The sequence below is a fragment of the Epinephelus moara genome, chromosome 5, assembly GCF_006386435.1.
Source record: "Epinephelus moara isolate mb chromosome 5, YSFRI_EMoa_1.0, whole genome shotgun sequence".
Classification (NCBI taxonomy): domain Eukaryota; kingdom Metazoa; phylum Chordata; class Actinopteri; order Perciformes; family Serranidae; genus Epinephelus; species Epinephelus moara.
In genome coordinates, this window is record NC_065510.1 from 8516201 (window position 1) to 8532789 (window position 16589).

The 16589-nt window shown below is 41.0% G+C and overlaps 1 protein-coding gene across 3 annotated transcripts in view; it reads left to right on the top strand.

Annotated features, from left to right (window-relative positions):
- LOC126390821 (calmodulin-regulated spectrin-associated protein 3-like) overlaps positions 1 to 12506 on the top strand; it is a 25743-nt gene extending 13237 nt beyond the window's left edge. For 2 of the 3 annotated variants that reach the window (XM_050045291.1, XM_050045292.1), the window contains exons 5-20: positions 163 to 249; positions 415 to 450; positions 979 to 1026; positions 2102 to 2240; positions 2514 to 2653; positions 3653 to 3746; positions 3843 to 3894; positions 4189 to 4250; positions 4336 to 4366; positions 4541 to 6977; positions 7075 to 7196; positions 7303 to 7589; positions 7675 to 7774; positions 8361 to 8473; positions 8585 to 8703; positions 10504 to 12506. In XM_050045291.1, coding sequence (XP_049901248.1) covers positions 163 to 249; positions 415 to 450; positions 979 to 1026; positions 2102 to 2240; positions 2514 to 2653; positions 3653 to 3746; positions 3843 to 3894; positions 4189 to 4250; positions 4336 to 4366; positions 4541 to 6977; positions 7075 to 7196; positions 7303 to 7589; positions 7675 to 7774; positions 8361 to 8473; positions 8585 to 8703; positions 10504 to 10833 — 4197 coding nt within the window. In that variant the 3' untranslated portion in view covers positions 10834 to 12506. The remainder of the gene's footprint in view (positions 1 to 162; positions 250 to 414; positions 451 to 978; positions 1027 to 2101; positions 2241 to 2513; positions 2654 to 3652; positions 3747 to 3842; positions 3895 to 4188; positions 4251 to 4335; positions 4367 to 4540; positions 6978 to 7074; positions 7197 to 7302; positions 7590 to 7674; positions 7775 to 8360; positions 8474 to 8584; positions 8704 to 10503) is intronic. The other variant, XM_050045293.1, reaches the window with a different exon arrangement.
- Positions 12507 to 16589: the final 4083 nt, after the last annotated feature.

Genomic DNA, 16589 nt, shown 5'->3' on the forward strand with positions numbered 1-16589 from the left:
CTTTTGTGTGTATAGAAAATGTTTTAGATCTTTGAGTTCAGCTCATGAAAAATGGGAGCAAAAACAAAAGTGTTGCGTTTATATTTTTGTTCAGTGTATTTAATATTTTGTTTTTTGTCTCTTGTGGACAACATAGTGAACTTATCCTTTCACTTCCTACAGCTGAACCAGAAGTTGAGAGAAGTCACAGAAGACGAAGACCCCACCAAGTCACAGACATGCACAGACCTGCAGTCCGCTCAGGAAAATGTAATAAAAACAACCTCACACACACACATGCATGATGTTTTGCTATGAAGCAGCTGTCTCTCATACTTTAGCTGTGTTGCTGAAGCTTCTAACATCGACATTGCTCTGCTTCTTTGTTCTCTCCCTCCTGATTTTGTCTCTGTCACGCCTTGCTCTCTCTGGCAGTGTCAATCCAACCGTTGGTACTGGAAACTAGTCCCCGTAAGTGTACTCTTCTCCTGTCTATCTTCCTCTCTGAGTCCGTCCATCTGCTATGGCTGACATTATTGTGCCCGCCGGAGATGCCTCACATAACTCTTATCTGTCTCGTTATGAAAACTGCCTTAGTGTATGATGTCCTTTAAATATCTGCTGACCTTTTTTCAACTGACTGAGCAGAAATGTCCTGTAAATGCTTATTATGATTAACAGATGATGTTTTGGAGACTGGGGTGTTTATGACTTTGTTACATTCAGTCATCAGTTTCATCTCAAACTGCCCCAGAATATCAAGGCCGAGGGGGAGGAGATGGTGGAGAGGAGAGGGAAGTGACATTAGTCCCTCACTGATTAGTAAACAACCTCTGCGCCACCTTTATTTGTCCCCTTTCTCTCCTCCTCCTCCCCCTCCTCCTGTCGCTCCTCTCTCCCTGAGCAGTGCCATGTGACTTTGTGGTGTGGCGGTTCCCATGATGACCGGCCCCCTTGTCATTTATGCTTGTTTCCCTCTCTCTGCCATCCCTCATCCAGCATGCTATCGCTTTTTGTTTGAAGGAGTCGGGGAATAAGCCACCAGTGGTAACGTATAACACCTCGCTCTTTTTCTCACCCTCATCCTCCACGTCTCCCGTAGCAACGCACTCGACTGGACTGACAGACTTGACGAATCGCCACACCTCTTCCACGCTGTCGACCAATCAATGACTGACTGACTGACTGACTGACAGATTGCAAACTAATCACTATTCCAACCCCGAGGTTGGATGGATCAATAAAAACTCATTAGCTATTAGCAGTATTTATCCACATCTGTTCATGTTTTACTGCTTTTCTTTAAAGCGAGTGTTACAAAGCCATGTTATAGGAGGCATAATGAGACCGGGTGTTACCCTTTGCACCTGTGTCCTCCTCCAACAAGGCTGCGTAACATTCAGCAAGTTACAGCTGATGCACATGCAGCGTTTGTTTTGTGTTGGATTCTTTTGGGTGTATTTTTTATCTCTTGTTCAGTATAAGAGCTTTTCACTTTGCTAAAATTCACTTTTTTCTAATCTGATTATGTATTTCTTACGTGATCAGAATTGATGGCTCACAGTGTCGTCAGTGCCTGTTCTGCTGCATGGACACCGGAGGACAAACAAACGTCCTCATTTTCACTTATAATCACTGACATTTTTCTACCCATAGTTTACTTTACATTAATTTTTTCTTTTCTTTTTGCAATGTAATTTTTAACCTATGCACTGCAACTTCTGGTTGGTGTGTGTGTGTGTGTGTGCAAATGTTTCTTAATAGAGGCATCACTGGTCTTGCGCTTTGTTTCTGTGGGTTTTCTTCCCTGCAATTTTCCTGGAGTTTGGCTGCCTTCATAGTTTGACTTGATGTTTTGTTTATCGTCTAAAAAGAAGGACATTCCTGGCTGATTGTACATTTCTTTTGTCACCGTTCTAAATCTCTTAAACATAATGTTGACTGTTATTTTCATATCTGTAATTTTCTCTGTATCTGCTTTACAATCCTTCCTCTCTTTCCCCTCACTTGCCCATTTGCTGTTTCTGTTTCCTACGTGTCTTTGCGCAACTCTTCCTCTTTTTACCCTCTTCTCCCTCCTCATCCTTCTCCTCCTCCTCCCTCCCTCTCTTTTCTTCCCTAGATTCGCTATAGGAAGGACAAAGTGCAGTCCAAGCTGACGCCTACTTTCCCTCTGGTCTCTGCGGTCAAAGATCTGTCTAATGGCTGCGCTATAGCTGCTGTGTTGCACTACTACTGCCCCAGCTTGCTGCCCCTAGAGGGTACACATATGCACACACACACATGCATGCCTACACTGTACACATTTGATGATTAAATATTTATTTTTAGATAATGTATGCTGTGAGAGACTTAAAATCTTAAATGATGTAGAGCATTTCTCAGAACTTTTCTTAGTATTGCATCAGTACCGTCACTTGTCAAAGCTTTCTTACATTAAAGTAGCATCTGTTAGTGTTTGCTACCTTCGACAGACATGTGCATACACACACATTAGATACTATGTTCATGAACTGTTTCTCTGCTCCTTCCAGATGTGTGTCTGAAGGACACCATGTCAGTGGCCGACAGTCTGTACAACCTGCAGCTGATCAAAGAGTTTTGTGAGAGCAGTTTGCAGAGCTGCTGTCCCCTCGCTGTGGAGGACCTGCTCTACGCTCCACCCGCCCTGCATGTAAGCATTACGACCTCTCACATTTATACTGTAGATGCATCAGTGCAGTTAAAGTGATGGACGAGAGGGTATGGATGGAAAATAAGGCATGCACACGTGTTTAATGCGGTGCAAGCAGTATTTCAGCCTGGGTGTGTAAGTTACTCTTTAATGTTGCAGTAGGCAGTTTTCTGGAAAAGAATTTGAAAATACACCCTCCTCCTGCAGCCTCCCCCTCTCTGCCAGATGAGCCAAGCATATGCACATGCTTCATAAAGTAATCCAAGGTTTCCCATACATCTATTTATTTAATCTTATTTTATTAGAGAGCTGCATGCAACACAATCACTCAGCCCCTCCCTCACTGTTTATCAAAAACAAAGACAAGAATTAGCTGGCTAGCACACCCCCTGGTTCCCCCACCCCATTTTCCGTCAGTGGCTGTTGCAGCACGAATGCAACCAGCCCAAACCCCAAAACCGGGGGTCACAGTGGGCTGAGTCTGACCTGTGTGATGGCAGCAACAGAAAGTTTGCAGATCCTATGGGAAGTCGCAACACTCTGCTGGCTGAAATAGCCACTAACCGAAGGTTTGTGCTTTAAAAGGCCCTTTGAGATGACATGACTGTCATTTCAGGCTCTAGCTCATGTCCGTTAAATAAACACTAACTTGAATTTGCCGCAGCTGTCGGACTTTGGTGGCTACAGATAGCAGATGGCTGAACTATTAGCAGCATTTTTTTCCATCTTTGAAAAGCTTTGCAAATACTGACACATATTTAAATACTCTCTTTGTGATAAGTCTAACTTCCTTTTTTTGGGGGGGGGGGGTTGCTTTGTAGTGTAGGCAGTTGTTGCCAATGTCGGACCTTACCTTGTTCTTTGGGATGATATCTTTCTGCTATTTTTTGATCTGATACTATCTGTGAAATTAAGTCACCAAGATTTTTGCTTATTTCTCCCTTTATAATCTTTCCACATGTGAGTCACCATGGTAACCTAATATGCTGTCTTCCTCAGCTGAACATTATGAGCTTCATAGCTGAGCTGCTGGAGTGGTTTGAGGTTAAGAAGCCTGATTTTGTCAAACCCATAGAACCCATCGACCTCACAGGTCTGTGCCTTGACCAGTTCTTTAATGAGAACATTTCTGTAACTTTGTTATAATGACCAATGGCGGTCAACCTCTGAAACTTGCTATGTCTTCCAGATGTATCAGGATTGCTAGACTGTACAAGTCCTGTCAGTGGGAACAGCAACAGGTACAAGCATCCACTCACACAAAGATGGTCAAGGGAGTAACATCAGGCATGACCTTACTCAGTCGGATTGTTGAATGTGTCCTAAACCAATGTAGACCTTAACGTCTTTATTTATTGGACAAAAAAACAGATTAAAACTGAAATAAACCTAAGAAATATATCTAAATAGGACCTGGTTCAGGCTTAGAATCAAAGCTGTAACGCATGCTCACTGTTGTGTAATGTTACATTTTTCATTGGCTTTAATATAAGAGTTGTGAATGAACTGCACTTTGTTGTATTTTTCTGTTTCAGTGGTTCTCCTTCCTTCATCTTCAAACAGCCCTTTGTGCCCATCAGCTCCCCTGTATCACCAGGTAAGAAACAGAAAGAAATGCACAAAATGTTTTATCTAACCAAGATGGACTTTTTGAGTTAATCTGTTTTTATCTGTCTTTCCAGAGCACAAAAGTTGGACAAAGAAGCAAATCAGGTAGTTACACTTCGAGGCTTCATGTAATTTTTATAGTAGATGTTGTGCTGCATTCATATTTTATCTTACTTTTTAAATCTTCTTACTTTGGCTTCCGTGGTCTCTGCTTTACCATTCATGTTGGCTCAACCCATCCATTTGTCCATTCCTCCATCACCATCCACCTCTCTGCAGTCGTCCCCTGTCCGCAGTGACTTTCAGCATCCCATTTGGGCTGGACAGTGATGTTGACATTGTCATGGGAAACCCAATAGATTCTGTCTTTCGCTCCGTCAGCAATGACAGCCTCACCACCGGCATCCCCGCAATGACTTCACCGGTGACATCAGCAGGGATGAATTGTGTCCCGTACAGCCCTCCAGAGGAACTCAGCCACCTGGTCAGCGCTTCTGCTCCATCGCAGCGCTCTTCGTGGGGGCCTTACGCACACACAACTCCACTGGGAGAGCTGCCGACCATCGAGGAGGCGCTACAGGTGGTTCATACCCCAGGCAGCAAAGATCGGAGGAAGGGAAGGACAGCAGAGAAAAGTGGAAGAGGAATGCTGGGAGGAAGGCAAGAGCCCAGGTTACGTCCAGAAGGAGCCCCTGCTGGTTTCTTCCTACACTCCCCTGAAGAGGATAATTCACAGCTCAGTAGCTCTGCTCCCTGTCGTTCTGGAGTCCTCCACCGGCCTGTTGGTGGAGAAGGGGGTGACAATGAAAGGCAAGGAAGGGGAGAGAGGAGGGAGAGATCAGGACGCACCTCTGATATGTCACGTGATGATGATTCTGTTCTACGAGATGGCAGCGTTGACTCCTCTGAAGCATCTGATGATACCCCTAGAAACGCCCCTGGTAATATTCGACCTGGTAATGGTCGCCAGGGAAACAACAGCACCAGCAACAGTCCACGCATGACAAGCTTTGCTGAGCGACGAGACAGCAGAAAAAGACACCCCGCTGCTCCTGGGGAGGAGTCAGCTTCTGCTCCAACCCCAACAACCCCAGGAACTCCACATACACCCTCCACCCCAGCGGGGGCACCTGGCCGCCAGGACAGCCCAGGTCCCAGAGGCCCTGAACCGAGCTTTGAGGCCTGGGAGTTGGGAGCTCGTCTGGAGGAAAAACGCAAAAGCATCGAAGCCCAAAAAAGACGTATTGAAGCCATCTTTGCCAAGCACAGACAGAGGCTTGGAAAAACTGCTTTCCTTCAACTGAAAAGAGAGCAAGGAGAGGGAGGAGGGGAGGGAGTGGAGGAGGACAATCTCACCCTGGAGGAGCGCCTCACTTGCATGGAGGAACAACTGAAACAGGAGGAGGAGAGGGAAGAGAAAGAAAAGGATGGAGAGAAGGAGAAAGAGAAGCCATCTGTCTCCAATCCTCCTCGGCTGGAGAAGCAGGTCACATTCTCTATTGACAGTAAAAAAGGGGAGGAGAAAGAAAAAGGAGGTGAAGCTGTTTTAGTGGAGTGCAATGAAGTGGTGCAGAAACTGAGTGAAGCTCTACAGTCACTACAAAGGGACATGCAGAAACTTACAGAACAACAACAGCAGCTCATGGGCAACCAAAGACCTAGAAATACAACCAAAGCTGCTCCAAAATCAACAATTAGAGGTACCACCAAAACACCACCCAAAACTCCTCCTCACACCCCAACAAAGACACCACCAAGAACCCCAACGAAGACTTCTACGAGGAGTGCCAGTAAAGCTTGGGTGATTCCTGGTCCCAGTATCCCCGCTGCCTCCTCCCCATCACGGCGTTCCCACCCTGTTTCCTCTTCTATCTCCCCAAAGACTATCATCTCCTCCTCCTGCCCAGCTCCTCGCACTAAGATCCACTCCTCCTCCACTCCCCGCAGCCCCAAGCACCACCCACGGGCCCATCATCAGCCTCACCCAAGGCCTTCCGAACTCAAATTCCCCCCACTCAACCGTGTCTTGGCCCCAACCCAAAACGTGGACACCCTCCCCCACCTGCGGCGCGTGTCCCCCAGCAAGTGTCAGGTTCAGACCTCTTCTTCCTTCCGTATTGGTGGGCCTCGGACTCCTCAAGAGCCTCCTCAGCCTACCCAGCAACCACAGCCTGAGGAGAACACCTCGGACACAGGCTCCAGCGAGACACCAACTCAGTTCAGTCTGGAGCTTGAGCAGGAGGATGTGGAGGCTGTGGGAGGGCTGCCGCTCTTACCACAGCCCGGCCAAGACCGTCTGAGGGCTGGTGGTGGAAGCAGCTCTGGCGCTCCCTCTGAGTGCTCATTTGAGAGCGAGACTTTGTCCCTTTCTGCTGCATTCAGCGCAATAGGTGAAGGTGGGCGAGGTGGAGGTGCAGACAAGCGCAACAGCCTGATTGAGGTCTCGCTGTCATCTATTGGAGGGCCAGAGGGGGGCAGTGATGAACCAACTGATGAAGGGCAGGAGTTTTCCTCTGATTCTATGAGCGACCACACAGAATCTGCAGCGGAACCTGCTAGACAACTTGCTGCAGAGTCCCTAGACCCCATAGAGCAGCTGGATCTGGCCACAGGAGACGGCAGTTTGTCAGAACAGACAAAACAGACTGAAACTTTGGAACCATGTGGAGAGCAGAAAGAGCCCGGGACAAGAGGAGGAGTTGGATTTTTCTTTCAGGTAAGTGCTTGCAAAACAAAATAGAAGGGAAAATTTGGTGTGCATGCCCATAAAAATACTAATCCTATCTATCATAATTCTGTCTGCCGTGTTTTAGGAGGAGGTACGTAGTGAGGAGGAGATGGCCCAGCGTAGAGCTTTGCTGTTGGAAAAACAGCAGAAGAGAACTGAGGAACTGAAGAAAAGGAGACAGTGGAATGAGCAAGAAAGAGAAAACAGGTAACACACAAACACATTTATAAATGCTGACAAAGTTCTCTGCATAGCTATATGTTTCTCAACTAAGTCAAAAATGTAAAAGTAACCTAAATCGTCTTGGTTTCAGATCAGGGCCATCAGACAAAAGAGTGGCATCTCCCTCCAAAACACCTCCCGCAGGCATGACCTCACCTTCCCTCACACCTCCTGCTACACCAGCACGCCGGGGAGATTTCACGCGAGGGGAGTACACACGGCGCAATCAACTCAGGATCATGGAGGACTTGGACAAAGTGCTTCGGCAGAAAACAGCTACTCAAGGAAAATCTTCTGCTAAGAAATCCCGCTCTCGTCCACGCAGCATGACCAGGGAGGAAACGCAACTGTCTCTGAGTCCAGCCAAAGGAACAATAGGTAAAATAAAAGTGAGAAGTCATCCACAAACTAATGAGTGTTTGCAGATGATTTCAAAACAGTTTTAATATTTTTGTTTCTCCAGGCTCTAAGTTGACCAAAGTCTACTCCAACTCCTCCCTTAACCTGACAGCCACGGATCAGCCAGGAAAAGGATGTGGTGACTCCACTAAGAAACCCCACAGGTACTCTGCTGCTTTTTGTATGCATCTTTAGTCTTATTTCTACAGGTTTTAGCCACAATATATGGATGTATTGAGAGATGGCAGTGCTGGTTGGTCAGTCCTTTAAGCCCTATCATTTCATCCAGAGTGAAATATCTTGCGAACGATTGGATGGATTGCCATGAAATTTGGTGCAGAAATTCAAGGTCCCCCAACGATACGTCAAAATCTGATCCCCAGAATTTTCGTTAGCATAAACAACATGTCAAAATTTAACCTTAAGTTCATGGCGGGGTACCTCTAAACGTAATGACCAAATTACTCTGAAATAATGCTAGCATGTTAAATGTAATCATATTACAATACCATCTTAAATGTTGATGCTTATAGATTTTACCAATGCTACATGCAAAACATAAGCACATTGCAAGTGTATACATGCTAACATGCTAATATTAGCTGAAGCTTGAGGTAAATGAAGATAGTGCTAATGTGCTAGCATTAGTAAAATAGCATCATGGATCATTACAAGTTAAACTTACTGCATGTTCAGATACAGATATGACCTGATGGCCTGTCGGTTCATTGTTTGACATTTCTCCAACAGCCGCCCTGACTCACCTGCAGGATGTGTGACACCAAGCAAACTGGCAAATCAGAACGGAGATAAAGACTGGGAGACTGGTTCCAATGGAACCTCTCCTGCCCCAGAATACACAGGTACAGTACTGCACACTGTCTTTCAGTTCTTCAGTATTGATTGAGTAGAGATTACCAAAATGCTTGTAATTGTTGTAGTGTTGACAAGTGTGTCTGTGTTTGTATTTGCAGGGCCAAAGCTCTTCAAAGAACCAAGCTTCAAGTCCAACAAGTTCATCATTCACAACGCTCTCTCTCGCTGCTGCCTCGCTGGAAAGGTCAACGAGTCACAGAAAAACAAGATAGTTGAGGTAAATGATTCATTTGACTTTACTATGAGCCACTTTCCTGCCACATTGCTAAAGTTTATGACATTAATCATTTAATTCTTGTTGTGAATGCTGCTTTAATTGGTACTTGCATTTTTAGGCACTAAACTAGGTTACTTGAATGCAACAGAGGAAGAAATACTCAGATCTTGTACTTCATTAAACAATACTACGATGTAAATATAAGAGTTTTGTATTTAAAATCGTACTTTAAGTACAGTTACAGTTCACCCCCAAATCAAAACTGAATATTTCCCCTCTTGCCTGTAGTGCTATTTATCAATCTAGATTGTTTTGGTGTGAGCTGCTGAGTGTTGGAGATATCTGCTGTAGAGATGTCTGCCTTCTCTACTATATAATGCAGCTAGCTGGCACTCCGCTGTGGTGCTCAAAGCGCCACAAAAACAGTAAATGCAACAGCAATGTCGTTTTCCAGATTTCATGACCCGGTTATTCAAGATAATCCACAGACTTTGTTGTGAGCAGTGTCATAGAAAGTTTCCTCTCTACTACACTGCACCCACCAACTGTATCATTGCGCAGAGGGACTATGCAGCTGCTCATGGCTGACAGGCTTGTGCTTCCGACAGTGCAAGATGCAAACATTAATGCCTTCCTCCTCAGCTGAGCTGTGATGTTAGCAGCTCAGTGAAGCTAGGTGAGCTAGCAGTAGACGCACGCTTCCTACTGTGTGGTGATGCGGTTGGCAGGTGTAGTTCAGTAGGAAGAAAATAGATCCTCATGAACTTGGCCACAACAAGGTCTGTGGATTATTTTGAGTAGCCAGGTCATAATTTCTGGAAAGAGACATTGCTGTTGAACTTTTCAAATGTATTTTTTTGGCGCTTTGAGCACCACAAGCTGAGTGTCATCTAGTCCCATTTTAATCATGAGAAGGCAGACATCTCTACTGGTGATATCTCCAGCACTCTGCAACTCACACCAAAACAATCAAGACTGATAAATTGTGCTACAGGCAAGAGGAAAAATATGTATTTTTGATTTGGTGGTGAACTGTCCCTTTAAGTAAAAGTACAGAATTATAATCAAGCAAAATGTAGAAGTAAAAGTATTCGTTAATACAGAAGCATCAGCAGCATTTCATGGTTATAGCCGTTCAAGGTGGGGCTAGTCTTAACCACTTAATATACTGTTAGCTAGTTTAGTTGTGTGGTGTTGAACCTCGGGGTCCAGCCCCTCGAAAAGTACACAAGATAAACCTGAGGGGCTGTGACATGATTAATAGGAGAGGAAAGAAGAAAAACGAAGCTCTGATACACACATTTGTTTTCTGTCTTGAGATTTTTTTTTACTAAATATTTGCTTTGGGGGGAAATGTTAGAGAATTTTACCTCTTTGGACCTCCAACATTAATCAAAAATTTTAAAGGGGAAAGTGTCTTTTTTTGGAACTGAAACGTGACAAACGGCTCTAACTTGACACTGCTGTTTTGCATTGGGTCACAAGCCATAAACACTGGGAACAACTACTTCAGTCTCTCAACAATGCAATATGTTGTATGAACTTTGTACTTTATTATAAATGTGAAATCTCCGTCCAAAAAGTAGGCTAACTACAACTGTCAGATAAGTGTAGTGGGGTAAAATGTGTTATACTTCCCTTTTGAATTGTATTGGAGTATAAGTATAAAGTAGCTTTAAATGGAAATGCAGTACTTGAGTATACTGCATGTAATTGGTCACTTTCCACCACTGCTTGCACATTTGAAGATCATACACTCACAATTTTTTTTGTCTTACTTCCAACGTCTTCCAACCTCAGGAGATGGAGAAGAGTCCCGCCAACCACTTCCTCATCCTCTTCCGTGATTCCAGCTGCCAGTTCAGGGGCGTCTACACCATGAACCCCGACTCCCAGGAGCTCGTACGATTGGCTGGCGTGGGCCCGCGGACAATTGGCTCCACCCAGGTGGAGTCCATCTATAAATACAGTTCAGACAGGAAGCAATTTAGTGCCATCCCTTCTAAAACCATGGGCATGAGTGTGGACGCCTTCACCATCCCCGGCCATCTTTGGCACGGAGGAGGCGCGGCAGGAGGAGGAGGAAGCAGGAGAGCAAGCATTACTAAGAAGGCTGTCAGTTCCAAGTGAGCAACACAACCCATCACAGTGACAGATCATTAAAGTAAACACTGTAATCACACTGTTATTATAGTGAAAGCTGTAGTCAGATATGAAACAGTTATTTATATGCATACAGATGAGTTTTTAGCCATGTGTGTGCATACATACACCTTACCTCTCTTGCCCATGGATTTACTAGAAATACAAAATGTTAAAAAAAACTTTTGTACTTCCCCTTAATGTGCATGGAAATGTTAGCGCCATTTTCTTTTCCTCGACAGAGAAGAGACACTCATATCCAGAGTGTACAGAGAAAGGTTTTGTAAAATGTTCAGTTAATTGCACAAGGAAGAGGTACTTTTAAAAAGTCTCGTTACTTATACTTTCATTGTTTGAAGTACAAACTCAAAGATGACTTTTTTCTTTTAGAAGAATTATTAAGTTGTTTATTGAAAAACACTGACTTTAATAAGACACACAATTACGGTCTCTTCCCTCCCTGAAGTCCTCAAGTAGAACACCAGTTTTATACATGAAGCCAAACAACAGAGAAAATGCCTTCTAGTGTCAGAGTGACTGGCGGGACTTTTATTTTGTACGACTTTAAAGTTAAATTCTACCAACAACTGTCGGTAGGAGGAGAAAAGCACATTGGGTTTGCAAAATGAAAGATAGCCATAACTGTATGATGCAGAGAGCAGAGCTGAACTCAAAGATATGTAAACGTGTCAGTGGTTTTCACGGATGATTACGACAGCATCGATGGTTGTTTACTGTGTGTGGTATAAGCTTATTTCAAAATAATATCACAACTGTGGTGATGGAACTATGTTAATAATGGGTATACGTATGAGCATCAGATGCCAATTAAACAACACTGAGTTAATAGCATACTGAGGATGATATGTGTCATGCCAAGCTTACATGTAGAAGTACCTGCATTGTTGCACTCTTGGTCAGGGATGGGTTTCGATAGCCGGTCCTATTTTTGGATCTGGTTCCAAGTTGGTGAAATGCCTGCATTTGTTAAGCTTTGTGCCCACCGAATCCTTTATCAAATATTTCATCCATGATTTCTCTCAGATAGCCTCTTTGCCTCTTATTGGCAACACAGGCATCTGCAAAGAAAGAAAGACAAATATAAAAGAAGACCGACTGACTGTACATGGTGATCTGCTTTAACTAAAACGTTGTGTGATTAATGCGGTAATGACAAGTTGCTTCAATATTTATCTGCCGTCTATTGTGTTTAAGTAAGAACTTGTGGTGTTTTTGGTACCTTGGGAAGGATGCCTGCACTGCCCATCAGCCTACTGGTGTTACACTTCTGTGGCTTGTCAGATTCTGTGACTTGTGGCAAAGCAACAACAAATATGTGTTGGGTAACATTAAGTGCATTGTGCATGTAGAGAAATTGGAGTTATAGATGATATTTGCCGAACGATAAAGTAGAACCAACCTTATTTCCACTGTGTTGTTTATACTTTAGCTTCTGTGACTTCTCTAGCTGCAGCACAGCCCCCACCTCCCTCCCTACATATCAAGATTCGATCACTGGATTCGGAACTGGTTTCAGTTTAATTAAAATGCTATCGAACCCCATCCCTACACTTTGAAGAGTGCAGACAATTAAATTGGTGTATTTCAAACCAGCATTCATGTATGAAATAACAAACTGGATTAAACTCCACTGATGAAACAGTTTCTCTCTTTCATTGTGTATTCCTTTTCTCTTTGTCCTCCTTGCTCCTTTTGTTCTTCACTTTTTCCTTTGGGGTTGAGAAATGAAGCAAATGTGGAAGTGCCAACATTTGCAGTTCCTCCAATGGCCACTAGATGCTGGCTCCGAAAGCGAGTCAATCCCCATCAACACCCATGTATATATATGTATATGTTTATCAGTCTGTGGTGGCAAGCGTGTTGTTTTATGCTGCAGTCTGCTGGGGAGGAAGCATCAGACACAAAGATGCAAGGCGGCTGGACAAACTAGTCAAAAGAGCTGGCTCTGTGATTGGAGTCAGGTTGGACACACTGGAGGAGGTGGTGGAGAGATGCACCCTGAAGATGTTCGAGGCCTTCATGAACAACCCAGATCATCCACTCCACAACACCTTGATGGACCAAAAAAACTGTGGTGGACGGCTCCTCTCTCTTCGATGCAGGACAGAGAGATACAGAAGATCCTATATACCAACAGCCATCAGGCTTTATAATTCTCTGACATATAATAGATGAGCTGACAGATAATTGAATTTCCCCTTGGGGATGAATAAAGTTATTCTTATTATTATTCGTATTCTTATTCTTATGTTAAAATGTCAAACTTTACAATAGCCTGGTACAAAAAGACAGTTTTCTTTATAGCTTCGCAGACCAGTAGATGATGTTATTGTGCCTATGTCCATTCTTTTAATGTAGTTTATGGTTCTAGAATGTTTTATATTATTTTTTGTTACATAGTATATCCTTTTTATAACATCTTTAATATCTCTGCATACTGTACAATCATTTTTTTAATTTAAATTTTATGGCATGCTATACCATGACTATTTTGTTTTGACATTCCATACTATAACATTTTGTCATCATTTTTGACAACATGCTATACTATGACTTCTTTTCATGATTTTTGACAACATGATATACTATGACTTCTTTTCATGATTTCGGACGACATGCTATACTATGACATTTTTTCATGTTTTTTGACGACATGCTATACTATGACATTTTTACATGATTTTTGACGACATGCTATACTACGACTTTTTTACATGATTTTTGACGACATGCTATACTATGACATCTTTTCATGATTTTTGACAACATGATATACTATGACTTCTTTTCATGATTTCGGACGACAGGCTATACTATGACATTTTTACATGATTTTTGACGACATGCTATACTATGACATTTTTACATGATTTTTGACGACATCCTATACTATGAGGTTTTTACATGATTTTTGACAACATGACTATGACATTTTTACATGATTTTTTACGACATGCTATACTATGACATTTTTTCCTGGTTTTTGACGACATGCTATTTTATGACATTTTTCATGATTTTTGACGACATACTATACTATGACTTTTTTACATGATTTTTGACGACATGCTATACTATGACTTTTTTACATGATTTTTGACGACATGCTATACTATGACATTTTTACATGATTTCGGACGACAGGCTATACTATGACTTTTTTTATGATTTTTGACGACATGCTATACTATGACGTTTTTTCATGATTTTTGACGACATGCTATACTATGAGGTTTTTTCATGATTTTTGACGACCTACTATACTTTGACGTTTTTTCATGATTTTTGACGACATACTATACTATGACGTTTTTTCATGATTTTTGACAACATGCTATACTATGACATTTTTTCATGATTTTTGACGACATGCTATNTGTTATGCTGATCTGTTCTGTACGACATCTATTGCACATCTGTCCGTCCTGGAAGAGGGATCCCTCCTCAGTTGCTCTTCCTGAGGTTTCTACCGTTTTTTTTCCCTGTTAAAGGGTTTTTTTTGGGGAGTTTTTCCTTATCCGCTGCGGGATGTCGTATGCTGTAAAGCCCTGTGAGGCAAATTGTGATTTGTGATATTGGGCTTTATAAATAAAATTGATTGATTGATTGACATTTTTTTCGTGGTTTTTGACGACATACTATACTACGACATTTTTTCATGGTTTTGACGACATACTATAGTATGACATTTTTTTCGTGGCTTTTGACGACATACTATAGTATGACATTTTTTTCGTGGTTTTTGACGACATACTATACTATGACGTTTTTTCATGGTTTTGACGACATACTACACTATGACTTTTTTCATGATTTTTCATGACTTACTATACTATGATATTTCTTTCGTGGTTTTTGACGACATACTATAGTATGACATTTTTTTCGTGGTTTTTGACGACATACTATACTATGACGTTTTTTCATGGTAGAGTAGACATACTATACTATAATGTTTTTTCATATTTTTTCACGACAAATAAAATTGATTGATTAATTGATTGACATTTTTTTGATTATGATGTTTTTTCAGGGTTTTTGACAACAGGGTTTTTCATATTTTTTCACGACAAATAAAATTGATTGATTGATTGATTGATTGATTGATTGATTGATTGACATTTTTTTCGTGGTTTTTGACGACATACTATAGTATGACATTTTTTTCGTGGTTTTTGACGACATACTATACTATGACGTTTTTTCATGGTTTTGACGACATACTATAGTATGACTTTTTTTTCGTGGTTTTTGATGACATACTATACTATGACATTTTTTTATGATTATTGATGATATACTATACTATAATGTTTTTTCAGGGTTTTTGACAACATACTATACTATGACGTTTTTTCATGGTTTTGGACGACATACTATACTATGACATCTTTACATGATTTTTGACGACATACTATACTATGACGTTTTTTCATGGTTTTGACGACATACTATACTATGATGTTTTTTTCATGATTTTTGACGACATACTATACTATGATGATTTCACATGGTTTTTGGAGACATACTATACTATAATGTTTTTTCATATTTTTCACGACATGCTATACTATGACTTTTTGACATGATTTTTGACGACATACTATACTATGACATTTTTACATGATTTTTGACGACATGCTATACTATGACGTTTTTTTCATGATTTTTGACGACATACTATACTATGACTTTCTTTTATGATTTTTGACGACATGCTATACTATGATGATTTTGCATCATTTCATCATGACTACAATGTTTTTGTATGATTTTTGACGACATACTATACTATGATGATTTCGCATGATATTTGACGACATTCTATACTATGATGTTTTTTCATATTTTTCCACAACATACTATACTATGAATTTTTATATGATTTTTGACAACATGCTATACTACGAGGTTTTTTCGAAATTATTCACAACATAATATACTATGATTTTCTTTTATGATTTTTGAAGACATACAATACTAAGACAATTTTTATGTGATTTTTTTGGCATACTTTTCAATGACACTTTTGATTAGAATTGTTTTGACATATTATACTATGACAATTTTGGGAATGTTTAACAGCATACTACATAACGATTTTTTAGTGACATTTTGTTTGATTTGGCAAACTATGCTAGTACTTTTGTATTACCTTTTTTGTGACATACTGTACTATTACGTTTTAATGATACCTTTATGACATGCTGTTATGAATATTTCATGCCATGCCATACTATGGCCTTTTTTAAAAGTCTTTTTAATGGCATACTATACTATGACATTTTTTATGACGTTTTAATGGTACATTATATGTAATGGCTTTTTAAAATAATATTCTATACTACTGCTTTTTTGCATACTGTACTATGATTTGTTTATTTATGGCGTACTATCCTCTGACTCCTGTAGTGACATTTTTAATGACACAACACTACCACTCTTTTAATAATACTTTTATAACATGCTTTACTATTAAATTTGTTATGACTATAAATATGACATAAGATAATATTACTTTATTTTTTAATATAGTAAAATATGACATAAGATAATATTACTTTATTTTTTAATATAGTAAGTTCTAATGCGAACAGTCTTTAAATCTGTATTTAGATTTTTTTATTTTTTTATTTTTTTTTGCCTGTTTCTGAGCAGAACAAGCAAAAAATCAATACTGACATATTTCCTTATAAACGATTTTACACAATGTGCCTACCTGG